Source organism: Elephas maximus, chromosome 4, assembly GCF_024166365.1.
Source record: "Elephas maximus indicus isolate mEleMax1 chromosome 4, mEleMax1 primary haplotype, whole genome shotgun sequence".
In the NCBI taxonomy this organism is placed as follows: Eukaryota; Metazoa; Chordata; class Mammalia; order Proboscidea; family Elephantidae; genus Elephas; species Elephas maximus.
In genome coordinates this window covers 41,988,930-42,002,242 of record NC_064822.1, presented here as the reverse complement: position 1 = coordinate 42,002,242, position 13,313 = coordinate 41,988,930, and the positions used below count along the sequence as shown (strand labels likewise).

The 13,313-nt window shown below is 40.0% G+C and overlaps 1 protein-coding gene across 3 annotated transcripts in view; it reads right to left on the bottom strand.

Moving 5' to 3' along the window:
- The window catches only part of NMT2 (N-myristoyltransferase 2), a 70,400-nt gene that overhangs the window by 31,615 nt on the left and 25,472 nt on the right, over positions 1-13,313 (bottom strand). For 2 of the 3 annotated variants that reach the window (XM_049881931.1, XM_049881932.1), the window contains exons 2-4: positions 5,435-5,570; positions 4,981-5,023; positions 743-887 (exon numbers count right to left, since the gene is read on the bottom strand). In XM_049881931.1, coding sequence (XP_049737888.1) covers positions 743-887; positions 4,981-5,023; positions 5,435-5,570 — 324 coding nt within the window. The remainder of the gene's footprint in view (positions 1-742; positions 888-4,980; positions 5,024-5,434; positions 5,571-13,313) is intronic. The other variant, XM_049881930.1, reaches the window with a different exon arrangement.

Genomic DNA, 13,313 nt, shown 5'->3' with positions numbered 1-13,313 from the left:
AAGATAAAGCAGGTTTAGGTTATAATACATTTTTAGAAACTCTTATGGGACTTATCTTTTTAGCGTAACGCAAAAAGAGGAACAATTAAATTATGTTATGGCAGCTTAACTTGTAAAAGTCTAAGTGGTCTCACAAATCTGATGAAGTAGGCACAAGCACCAAGGGAAGAAGGCCTACTTACAGGTAATTTCTAACATAAACCAAAACCCCTTACAAAGGCCTTCACGAGGTGTCCCGATTCCCTTATTATACTGTCATATTATTGAATTGATACTAATTAACACCACTGGTGAGTGTTCAGAATCGTCTTATTAAACAGTACAAAATTTTTCATTTCAGTAATATTTAATACAGCAAATTCTCTGTGTCTTTTGGAACAACTGAGGCAGAAAACTATGAAAAATTTATGCACAGGCAAAACAATGAACTCTATGATGTTCAGAAGCAAGCAAAAAAAAAAAGGTAGGAAGGGGGGAGAGAGACTCCCTCTTTTACATATACATTTTTTTTTAATACACTAACGTTTCAGGTGTGGACAAATGGGATATTTTAGAGGGATAGTAATTAGACTAAAATTGTATTATTTAAAGTCAACATCACTACCAAAAAATACAATAATTTATGGAAAAAAAAGTTACTTTTAAGTTAATTTCTAACATGAGGTATAAAACAGGTTATATAAGTCGAGCCTCTTTTGTTGTTTATCCAGTATTGTTTGTGGAAAAAAGCAGAAGCACTTACTTAGTTTGGGTACTGGCTGCGTGTCCCAAAACTGGTATCTGTGTTTCGCAGCCTCATCAATGTTCCTGGCTGGGCCCTGGCACGCGGATAACAGCTCCATTGCTCTCTGAATATCCTGCAACTTCTGCATTGGAATGGTGGGATTCTATAATAGCAAAGACATACAGACACAGAATATGAGGACACTGCCACTGCCTTCACACCTAGGGCACACACGTCTCTGCCTTGGAGACTATGACACCTGGAAACTAGTCATTCTCATCTAAGCCTGGTCAAGGTACTGGGTTCAACTATGTTACCATATCCAAGTATAAGCAAATGTATGATGTTAAAGATAACAACAGTTCTATAGTTTAATGGGGCTCTGTGGCAGTTTGGGGAAACTCAAGTCAATCACTCCACCCGTCGCTGCAGTTTCCTAGCCATCTGCAAACGCTCTTCACCGGGACTCGTCCAGGAGGGGCAGGAAAAGGAGGGACATGCAACACGTGCATTACTATCCCAGGGCAGCCAGTCTCAGCCACTATGGGGGTTTCACTGTTAGGGTTAATGCTTGGGAATAGCAATGGGGCGACAAGGCAAATAACTTCCAGAATAGAAACTAGGCAGAAAAGGGAAATTTTAGTTCATTAAAAAAAAAAAGAAGAAGAAACAAAATGAAATCTGAATTTAGGGCTGAGCTGGGAAGGAAGTGATCATCAAGGAAGGAAACATCAATGACTCCTCCTCTTCCCGGACTCGGCCCTGCCCTTCTCCTAAAGCTGACGCTCCTCGAGAGAGAGAGACCTTCCAGGAAGGACAAGCTGTCTCCTCTACAAATCTGATCCTTGGCAACCACAGCCTGCTCTCCCCAACCCAAGTGCTGCAACACAGCCTCCTTTTTCAGTAAAATATATTTTCAGTCTATAAACTTGACAATACCTTTACATTCTAAAGTTCCTTCCTCAAAGCCCGTATTTTTGTCATCTCTAAAGATTTCCCAGCCTCCCCTTTTTTAAAATCCCTCAAATAAGGTAATAATACATGGGAAATGAGACCGTACTTGAAATGAGAAGGCAGGACATGGGATTAAAAATGAAAACCTGTGTGTGTTTTAAATACACAAAATAATAGACAATTTTTAGAATTTTGATACCATACAGAGATTGCTCTTAGCCCTAATTCAGAAGTGGTTAGAAAAAACTTCAGAGCCCTTCAGTTTTCCTGGATACACCATGAAGCCCAAGGAAAGGTACAATCGATCTTCCATGGCTTACAAACAGCAGCCTTGGACTTCTGTTCAACTTTGAATCTGAAGTCTGAGGTCTGGAGCCAGCAACTTAACTTGGGAAGCTGACCCAGTTGACACAGCACAAAATTGCATTTATTTAATATAGAACTTGCTGTGATTGCTCTACTCACTGGGTTTCCTTACAATTCTTGCAACTAAGATGGTTTAAGGAAACAAAGTGCTGAAGTCTAGCTGGAAGCAGGCTTGCTGTCTCTACTTATAAGTCTAACACCACAGCCCAGACTTACCACAATGTTATGAGACTGCTTATCTTATATTTTCATTGAGATCAAAATCCTAAGGCTCATGTCTTAATCACAGAAGCCAATTTAACAAAATACTACTGCGACTCTCCTAATGTATTGTATTTTTTAATTATTTCTCTTGTTCAAGTCTCTCATGAACTTCCAACGTAAAAATACTTGATTTCTAGCAAAATGAAATTTATATCTATTTTAACCCCAACAATATAATCTACAACTTAAATAGCAACTGAGATCTCAGCATAATCAACTAATAAAATACTTGCACACATATCATTTATCTTAAAAAGGCAAAAAAAAAAAAAACTCAGTCTTACAAAAATGTATCCATAGTGTCTGTACCCAATTTGTTATGGCAATTTTTCTTTTGAGATATTTGAGTTAAATCCTCTATCACTAATATAACTGTTGCCGAAGTTGATTCCAACTCACAGCAACCCACGTGTTACAGAGTGGAACTGCCCCATAGGGTTTTCTTGGTTGTAATCTTTATGGAAGAAGATTGTCAAGCCTTTCTTTCGCAGTGCGCTGGGTGGGTTCAAACTGCCAATCTTCAGGTTAGTAGCCAATGGCAAACTGCTTGTATCTCCCAAGGATCTTTAACACTAATGTATCAAACTCAAAAACGTGTGACTCAGCATCTCTGTTCCAAAGGAGCCAATGATATCCCAGCTTCATGAAGAAGACCTCAGAGTGGCTTATATCCCACCTATAATAAGCTTCATCAAGTCAACCAACACTGTCTACATGAAATGGCTATTCATGAAATATTTATATCTCAATGCTCACTATTTAAATTCATCCTTTAAGAAGATTTAAGTAAGCACAATTTTCAAATCCATAGAGACAAAGTGGTAAGGAAAACTCAGCTACATAAATTCTTAAACCTATCCGTTCCATTAAACAACTTCCGTAGTTGCACCACCTGGGGAGAAATGAATTAGTGTTAGGAAGGGTGAGAATGTACACTGACCCTGAATTAGCTCGCACTATTATACTCTGTCCTTTTGTAGGGTCACTATGAGTCGGAATCAACTTGATGGCAGTGGTTTTGGTTTTATTATACTCCTAGGGAAGAGTAAGGCACCCCCCTTCTCCTCCATACTTGTACCTTGTGGAACACTTAACAGCAACTATACTGTTTACTTAACACTCTCCAAATTCGCCATCTTGGAAAAAAATGTCAAGTCATCTACCACTAAGAAGTATACAAGAATCCACAAACAAATATCATTTTTATTTTGGTTCATGAGTATAGCCCAGAATATGCTCCAAACAGAGTCTACTGTACTTCATGGTATTATCTACAGTGGACATCAGTTTAAGGAGAAGGAGCCTCGGTTTTTTAAAAATGCAGTGGAGAAAAGCTCACATTGAAATAATTTTGACTTGGTTTGAACTAGAAAAAAAAAATGTGTAATTCTCTACCATCTAATGCTAACAGTTCCTCCTGCCCTGGTTGGCTCTAGTTTCTCACAAGCGACCAGGGGTGGAGTAAGGATCAGAATCATCAGAGGGACAGAGGATGGGAAGAAGCTGATGGAGATGGCAGAAGCAATAAGGAGATGTCCACAAACTGCGTATGAGCTAACACCACATTTACCTGATGAAGCAAGGTTCAGAAACGAGAGAAATATTTTGCAAGCTTATAGCAGCGTCCTCATTATGAGTTACCTTGCAAATTACGTCTAGTTGGTAGAATATTCATTACATGAGAACCAAGTGGAACAGCTAAGGAGGAAGGCTCCATTTCCTCCTCAAGCCACAAAGTCAGTCAGGGAAAAACTGGGGCAAATCATTTCATTTCTCAGAGACTGCAGATGTAGTAGGAATAAGCACCTGCAAGACGCATCTCAGGGGATGCAATATAAGCTTTATACAAAAGATTTTAAACCCCACAAAACTTGCATGATGGCAATAACTGCAATATACACAGCACTTTAAACCCATGAACGTCGAGTCAATTCTGACTCACAGTGACCCTACAGGACAGAATAGAGCTGCCCCATACGGTTTCTACTGCCACATCTTCCTGTCACAGAGCGCCTGGTGGGTTCTAACTGCTGACCTTTTGGTTGGCAGCTGAGTGCTTTAACCACTGCACCACTAGGGTTCCTTACACAGTGCTTTACGATATAAAAAAATCATTTCATAAAAACTATCTTATTTTAACCTCACAACAACCCTGTGAGTTGGGGTGAAAGTATCATCCTCATTTTACAAATAAGGAAACTGGCTTAATGATGGTCAGTAACTTATCCAAAGGCACACAGCCTGTGAGTAATCAAGCCAGGACTAAACCCAAGGTTTCTACCTCCTGGGCTATTTCCAGTAAACCACATACTCCGACCTACAGTCAATTATCAAAATAATCTCTATCTTGTTGTACTTGTGATCTTGCCCCTTTTCACCTTGAAGCTTCCTGCATCAAGAGGGCTTTGTGCTTCCCAGCACACAAGGATGACTGGGGATTAGCTCCAAAAAATGGGTGGCTGCCGTCTGTACTACAGATGCCCAAGGGACACAAACCAACCCTCTGCCTGCTGGCAATCTGCCAACACAGAACCCAGCTGGATAACTGCTACTTTGGCCTAAAACGTGTGTTTCTTCAGGAGGAATGTGAAGATATATGTCCCACCCTTGGCAAATATAATTAAGAATGGCCACCGAAGACTGGCCTGATTCAAAGTCAATATAAGACTTACCCATGGCTGCTCCGGCTGAAATCTGCTGCCAGATGGTGTTGTGCTATTCAGGTAATTAGACAGACACCCAGAGAAATTAAAATGTGAATATCTTCTGAACTAAAAGTCATCAAATATTAAGTGAAACTTAAAAAACAAAACCAAAAAAACCTAACACGCTTACATTGAGATTTCTTCTGTGGCTACAGTCTAAATACTAACTCACTGAGAAAGAGGAGAAGAACGGGAGGAACCCACAGACACACAAAAGCTCAGTTTGTACCTACTGGTTATTCGAGTGCCGAAGGCAGTTTTAGGAAGGCCGTAAATACCCTCCTTTCACCAGTGCCATTCAATGCGCAGTCACAACAGAAACCCTAACTACACACCTGACTCAGCCGAGTGTTAGGCTATATAAACCCACTCTCACATGCATGAGAAACCACAGAGGTTAAAATAAAGACAAGGCTCTCACTTTTGAAGGCTGTTGCATTTTAATCTCCTGGGAATCAGATGCAGAATCTGACTTGGTGCCTCCAGAATTTGGCTTCTCCTTTTTTCTCTTTTGTTTCTTCTTTTTCTTTTTGGCTCCCAAATCCCCTCCAGGACTTCTGTCAGGAAATTCAAAGGGGTAAACAAGAACAACAAGTAACTGTTATATAAAATATCTTAAAGTAATCATTCAGAAAAACACATGTTACACAGAGTGGAAACACTATGTGAGGATGTGAGTGGAAGATGAAACTTGGTCGGATTAAGAAACTGACAGACAGACAATGGAAGAGAATATTAGTCCACGTTCAGTCACACTGCAGGATGCTTAGATGTCATTTATGCAGGAAGACTGTAATATAAACCATATTTTATAACTGAAGTCAAACGACTTTCACAGTTAGGATATCACTACCTCACTAATCTACGTTTCAGTCAGTCTCGTAAGGGAGGCTTTATATCTTGTAAAAAACTCCACTGTAAAACGTCTCTTGGGTATAACAAACCATCAATCTTGCTGCAACAGAACTAAAGAAACTGCCCCTCTTGAGAGGGAGATATTTTTCTGACAAAGATTTTTTCCTAGCAGGACTAACAAAAAACTCTACGTAAAAATAATATTAACCGTTAGAACATTTCAGTTCGGAATCCTTGTCATCTTACGACTGTTATACTCTGAGAAAGCAAAAAGACACACCAAAAAAACACCATAAGGAGATTTAAATTTTTCATTTACTTGGGCTTGCTCTCCCACAAAAATTCTCAGGAAGTAAATTAAAATTCAGAGTCAGAGATTATTACTGCCTGAGGTAGGCCAAACTACTATAACCAATCCCATTAGATTATTCTAAGTCAGTCAGATCTGTGTCCCCACCAATTTTCTCTTCCTAATTTTTTCCTAATTATAAAACACATGTTCATCATACAAGATATAAATATCAACAATATATATTAACATCTTTTATAATACTGTCCTTCAAAAGCTACCGACAGTTTTTCTGGTATAGATTCTTCTCAAACTGATTTTTTTTAGCATTTCCTTGTTTTTACTCTGAGTGATTTTTAAATAAAAATGGAATCTTCAACATACTATTTATCAACTTGCTTTTCTTCCCTCTACTTAATGTACCTTGAATATATTTTCATGTCAGGATATGCTGGGCTGATTTCTTTTTAGCAGTTGTATAGCACTCTAACTGGTGGCTTAAAACACTGGTGGTATAGTGGTTAAGTGCTACAGCTGCTAACCAAAAGGTCGGCAGTTTGAATCCACCAGGAGCTCCTTGGAAACCCTATGGGGCAGTTCTACTCTGTCCTATAATGTCACTATGAGCCAGAATCGACTTTTTTCTGATAGCATTTCACTGTGTAAATATATCATATCTTGTTTAGCCATTCCTTTATTATAACTGGAGTCCCTAGGTGGTACAAACGGTTAACACACTAGCCTGCTAACCCAAAGGCTGGAGGTTTACGTTTACTCAGAGGTGCTTCAGAAGAAAGGAAACCCTGAGAGTATGGCCCCTGGACACCCTTTCAGCTCAGTGATGAGTCTACTCCTGAGGTTACCTTTCAGCCAAAGACTGAACAGGCCCATGGAACAAAACAAGACTAAAGGTGCACACCAGCCCTGGGGCAGGGACTGGAAGGCAGGAAGAACAGGAAAGCTGGTAGTAATAGGGAACCCAGGGTTGAGAAGGGAGTGTTGACATGTCGTGGGGTCATTAACCAATGTCGTACAACAATGTGTGTACTAATTGTTTGATGAGGAACTATTTTGTTCTGTAAATCTTCATCTTAAATTCAATAAAAAAGAAAAAAAAATGCCCATATCCAATACAATATGGCCATTAAAATGGTTTTATAGCAGTACATTCACAGACCTGGGAAAATGTTCCCGATCCAACTGAGTGAAAAAATACTGGAAAATGTATATGCAATAATATATAATCCCATTTTAAATATATGAGAATATACGTGTATGTATACTTATATAAGTTCATGTGTGTATATTTGTATATATGTGCATATGCACATTAACAACAGCTATCTCTGAGAAGTAGGCTCGTAACTGCTTCTGACAGAGATCTAACTGGCCTTGTGGTGGTTAATTTTACGTGTCAACTTGGCTAGGCTCTGGTGCTTAGTTGCTTGGTCAAACAATAGTGAAAAAAAAAAGGTCTAAGAACTGAACTGAACTAGAAGGTAAAAGTAAGTGAACGCAGAGAATGAGGGGTAACGTGGAATGGAGAAGCTCAGCCAGTCATCCTGGCCTGCTGTGGCCATATTAGGACAAAACCAGCAGTGACTCCAGGTGAAGCAAACAGCAAGGCAACTTCACGACTTTCCCAAAAGGGACAGGGAAACTCTATAGACACACATGGAGAGAAGCAGAGGCAGGGAGGCAGCCAGGATCCAGAGCTGGAGATACTCAGGAACAGTGGTCCCTGGCCTTGGGGGTGAGTGTCACGCATGAGGGCAGTAGACCCGCAGAATTCTCCTACCCAACTCCCTGGGAGTTCCCCCCTCCCTGACACTCGAGAGGGGACAGGTCCCACTTGCTAGCTGTAGTGAATGCGAAGCCCCCCGGCAACCATGTATCCATCCAGGGAGATACACTCTCCCTCACCCCATCCTCCTGATTACAGGTGGTAGTGGATCCCATACCCCAACCGCCTCGCCTGACCAGGGGACCATAACATGAGCCTCTCTTCTTTCCCCTACCCCCTACAACCCCGCTCACTACCCCCCTTGCCCACTTGACGAGTCATACCAGGTGTGCTCCAGTGTGTGCACTACCTGCCACCTACAAGCCCCCCAAGGGCCCAGTGGGGGCACCAGCAGCAAGACAGTGAAAGAGCCCACCTGCCACTCCTTCCTTCTTTCCCCCAACCAGCAAGGAGTGGAGGAGATGTGGCTGCGTGTGTACCCGACACCTCTTCTTCCTTCCCTCAGCCCTGCACAAGACAGAGGCAGAGGCAGCATCACTGTGTACGCATCCACCTGGCACAATTCCCTCTCTTCACCCGCCCAGAGAGGGGTGGAGGAGCTGCAACTTCACATGTATCCCTCATGAGGCATTTCCTCCCTCCCCCGCTCACCACAAGGTGGACATGGAGTAAATGCGCACTCATTCACCTGCTGTATCTTCCTCACTCACCCCACCCACTGATAGGTGGATGCAGAGCAACTGAGTGCACACCCACCTGCTATTCCTTCCTCCCTCCCCCAAACCAGGAGTAGGCTGAGGTAGTTAGACTCTGTGCACTTTTGCCCACAGCCCCGCTCTACTGTCCACTCCCCCTTCAACCAATGAGAGGTGATAACCCTACCTCCACTCACCTGGTACACTGGCTGCTCTGCCTGCAAGGAAAGCACTACTCCCCACAACTGCACCACTGAACCGAAGACACAGACCAAAGCCTGACCAACCTACCCTCAGCCACCCTGGAAGACCCGAGCTCTAACTCCTACCCACTGCCTCACTCGCCTGGTGGCAGGTAGGGAGTACCCCAGCATGGCCAGTCCAGTGACCAGGCCACCATACCAGCCACACTTGCCAGGGATCATCAAAACAAAACAAAAAAGAAACAGGACCCAGGAAACATTTATACAACTAAAAAATAAAAACAGTAGCCTCTTAATGTTCTGAAGACAACAGATAACAGCAAACCACCTAAAGAAGCAGGGCAAGACGGCCCCAGCAAATGATCAAAATAAAGAACCAGAAAATCTCCCTGAGGAAGAGAATGTAATAGAGCTTCCTGATGTGGAATTAAAAAGACTTATGTATAAAGTCTTCAGAGGAATCAAGGAAAACACAGACAAAACTACAGAAAACACAGACAAAAACCATGGAAAGCACGGACAAAATGCTATAGGAGTTCAGGAAAACAATACAAGAACAAATGACAAAATAGATCATTGGAAACCATACAAAAACAGCAATTAGAAATCCAGAAGCTTAACAATAAAATTTCAGAAATTAACAACTCAATGGAAAGTCAAAGGAGTAGAATTGAAACAATGGAAGACAGGATCAGCACAATAGAAGACAAATTCTTTAACATTAATCCGTTCGAGGATCAAAAAAAGAAGAAAAATGAAGAAGGCTTAAGAGTTAGGTATAATTTATCTGTGATTGGAATCCCAGAAGAGGAGACAATAAAAAGCAGAAAGCATTGTTGAAGATTTGCTTTAAAAAATTCCTTAATATCATGGAAGACGAGAAGATAACCATCCAAGAAGCACAACGAACCCCATACAGGATAGATCCCAAAAGAACACTGAGATATATCATTATCAGACTTTCCAAAACCAAAGACAAAGAAAGAATCCTGAAAGCAGCTTGGGAAAAACGAAAGATCACGTACAAAGGGGCATCAGTAAGACTAAACTCTGATTACTTGACAGAAACCATGCAGGCACAAAGGCAATGGGATGACATGTATAAAACTTTATGAGAAAAACTGCCAAGAATTTTATATCCTGCAAAAATATCCCTCAAATATGATGATGAAATTAGGACATTTCCAGATAAACAGAAGTTAAGGGAATTGGTAAAAACCAGATGAACTTAATAAGAAATGTTACAGGGTGTCCTTCAGACCGAAAACTAACAACCCCAGACAACAACTTGATATTAAAACACATGACAACATCAGCCAGATATCAACCCAGATAAAGAACTCTCAAAAATAAAATAAAGCTAGAAGACAGAAAACAGGGAACCAGAGATGTCAATCTGTAAGTGACGATCACTTTAAAACATCAAGGTGGAATAAAGGGTACAGGTTTACAACTTCCCTATGGAGAGGAAGTCAAGGCAATATAAAGAAATAAACGACTGCTTTAAACTTAGGATGATAAAAGTAAATTTCAGGGTAACCACAAAGAAAGTTAACAAATCCACTCAACAAAATGTAAAAGAAGAAACCTGAGACCTGGAGAACTAGATAGTGCCTGGCTACCACCAATGACTATCCTGACAGGGAACACAACAGAGAGTCCCGGACAGAGTAGGAGAAAAATGTAGAATAGAATTCAAATTCACATAATAAGACCAGACTTAATAGTCTGACAGAGACTAGAGGAACCCCCAAAACTATGGCCCCCGGGCACTCTGTTAACACAGAACTGAAACCACTCCCAAAGCTCACTCCTCAAAGATTAGACAGAGCTATAAAACAAAAAATAACTCACGTGAGGAACATGCTTCTTATTTCAATCAGATATAAGAGACCGAATAGGCAGCCCCTGTCCAAAAGCAGGACGAGAAGGGAAAAAGGGAGAGGAATTGGACAAATGGACACAGGGAACCTGGCATGGAAAGGGGGAGTGTGCTGAAACATTAACCTGAGCTGTCAACTTTCACCTAAAGCACAATTAAAAAAAAAAAAAAAAGATAAATAGACCCATGGAACAGAATGGACAGTCCAGAAATAAGCACCCCCCCCAAAAAAGAAGGAAATGAAACAGAACAGAAGAAACAATAGAAAGAATCAACAAGACTAAAAGCTGGTTCTTTGAACAGATGAATAAAATCGACAAAACACTGGTCAAAGTGACAAAAAAAAAAAAAAAACAGGAGAAGATACAAATAATCCAAACCAGAAATGAGATGGGTAACATTATAACAGCACCATCTGAAATAAAAAAGGATCCTTACAGAACACTATGAAAAACTTGCTTCAACAAATTTTAAAACGCAGAGGAAATGGACATACCACCTACCTACACTAACACAAACTGAGCTAGAAAATCTGAACAGATTCATTACAACAGAAGGAACTGAAGAGGTCATTAATAAAACTCCCATCACCAACAAAAAGTCCTGGCCCAGATAGCTTCACTGGAGAATTCTACCAAACATTTAGAGAAGAGTTAACACCAATTCTATTCATACTATTCCAGAATATAGAAAAGGAAGGAATACTCCTAAATTTATTCTATGAAGTCAGCATAACCCTGATACCAAAGCCAGGCAAACACATCACTAAAGAAGAAAACTACAGACCAATATTCCTCATGAATATAGATGTAAAAATTCTCATAAAATCTTAGCCAACAGAATTCAACAGCATATCAAAAAAATAATACTTTACAAGTGGGATTCATACCAGACATGCAGGGATAGTTCAACATTAGAAAGTCAATCAACACAACCCACCACATAAATAAAGCAAAGGAAAAGAATCACATGATCATCTCAATCACAGAAAAGACACTTGATAAAGTTCAACACACATTCCTGATAAAACTCTCAGTAAAATAGGAATAGAAGGTAACTTCCTCAACACAATAAAGGGAATTTATACAAAACCAACAGCCAACATAATCCTCAACAGAGAGTCTAAAAGCATTCCCTTTGAGAGCAGGAACCACAGAAAAATGCCTTATATCACCATTCTTATTCAACATTGTATTGAAGTCCTAGTGACAGCAGTAAGGTAAGAAAAGGAAACAAACGGCATCCAAATTGGTAAAGAAGAAGTAAAACTATCTGTATTCACAGATTATATCTTATACACAGAAAACCCAAAGATTCCACAAGAAAGCTACTAGAACTAATAGGAGAATTCAGCAAAATGGCAGGATACAAGACCAACATACAAAAATCAGTTAGATTGCTTTACATCAACAAAGAGAACTTTTAAAAGGAAACCAAGAAAACAATACCATTTACAATAGCCCCCCCCAAAGACGAAATACTTAGAAATAAATCTAACTAGGGACCTAAAAGACTTATACAAAGCACTACTGCAAGAAACCAAGAGACCTACATAAATGGAAAAACATACGATGCTTTTGGATAGGAAGACTTAACACGGTGAAAATGTCGATATTACCCAAATTGATATATAGATAAAACGCAATCTCAATCCAAACCTCAACAGCATTCTTCAACGACATGGAAAAACTAATCACTAACTCTATATAGAAGGGAAGGAGGCCTGGAATAAGTAAAACATTACTAAAGAAGAACAAAGTAAGAGGCCTCATACTACTTGACCTCAGAACCTACTATAGAGCCACAATAGTCAAAACATGCTGGTACTGGTACAATGACAGACATATAGACTGATGGAACTGAATCAAGAACCCAAGTATAAATCCACCCACGCATGGACAGCTGATTTTCAACAAAAGACCAAAGTCTCTTAAATAGGAAAGAGACAGTCTCCTCAACAAATGGTGCTGGCAAAACTGGACATCTGTTTGTAAAAAAATGAAACGGGACCCATACACAAAAACTAACTCAAAATGGATCAATGACCTAAGTATAAAACTTCAATCTATAAAGATCATGAAGGAAAAAATAGGGACAATGCTAGGCACCCCAATATATGGCTTAAATAGAATACCAAACATAGCCAAAAACGCACACATAGCATAAGACAAACTAGATAAACGGGACCTCCTAAAAATTAAACATTTATGCTCAACAAAAGACTTCTCCAAGAGTGAAAACAGAACCTACAGACTGGGAAAAAAAAATTGGCTATGACATATCCAACAAGGATCTAATCTCTAAAATTCATATAAAACTTCAACATCTTAAAAAAAAAAAAAAGACGAACAATCCAATTAAAAAATGGGCAAAGGATATGAAAAGACATTTCACCAAAGAAGACTATTCAGGCTACTAACAAACATATGAAGAAATGCTCGTGATCATTAGCAATTAGGGAGATGCAAATCAAAACTACAATGAGATACCATCTCACCCTGACATTACTGGCAGTAATCAAAACAACAAAAAACAAAAAAATGCTGGTGAGGTTGTGGGGAGACTGGAACTCTTATACATCGCTGGTGGTACAATGGTACAATCAGTATGGAAAATGATATGGTGCCTCCTT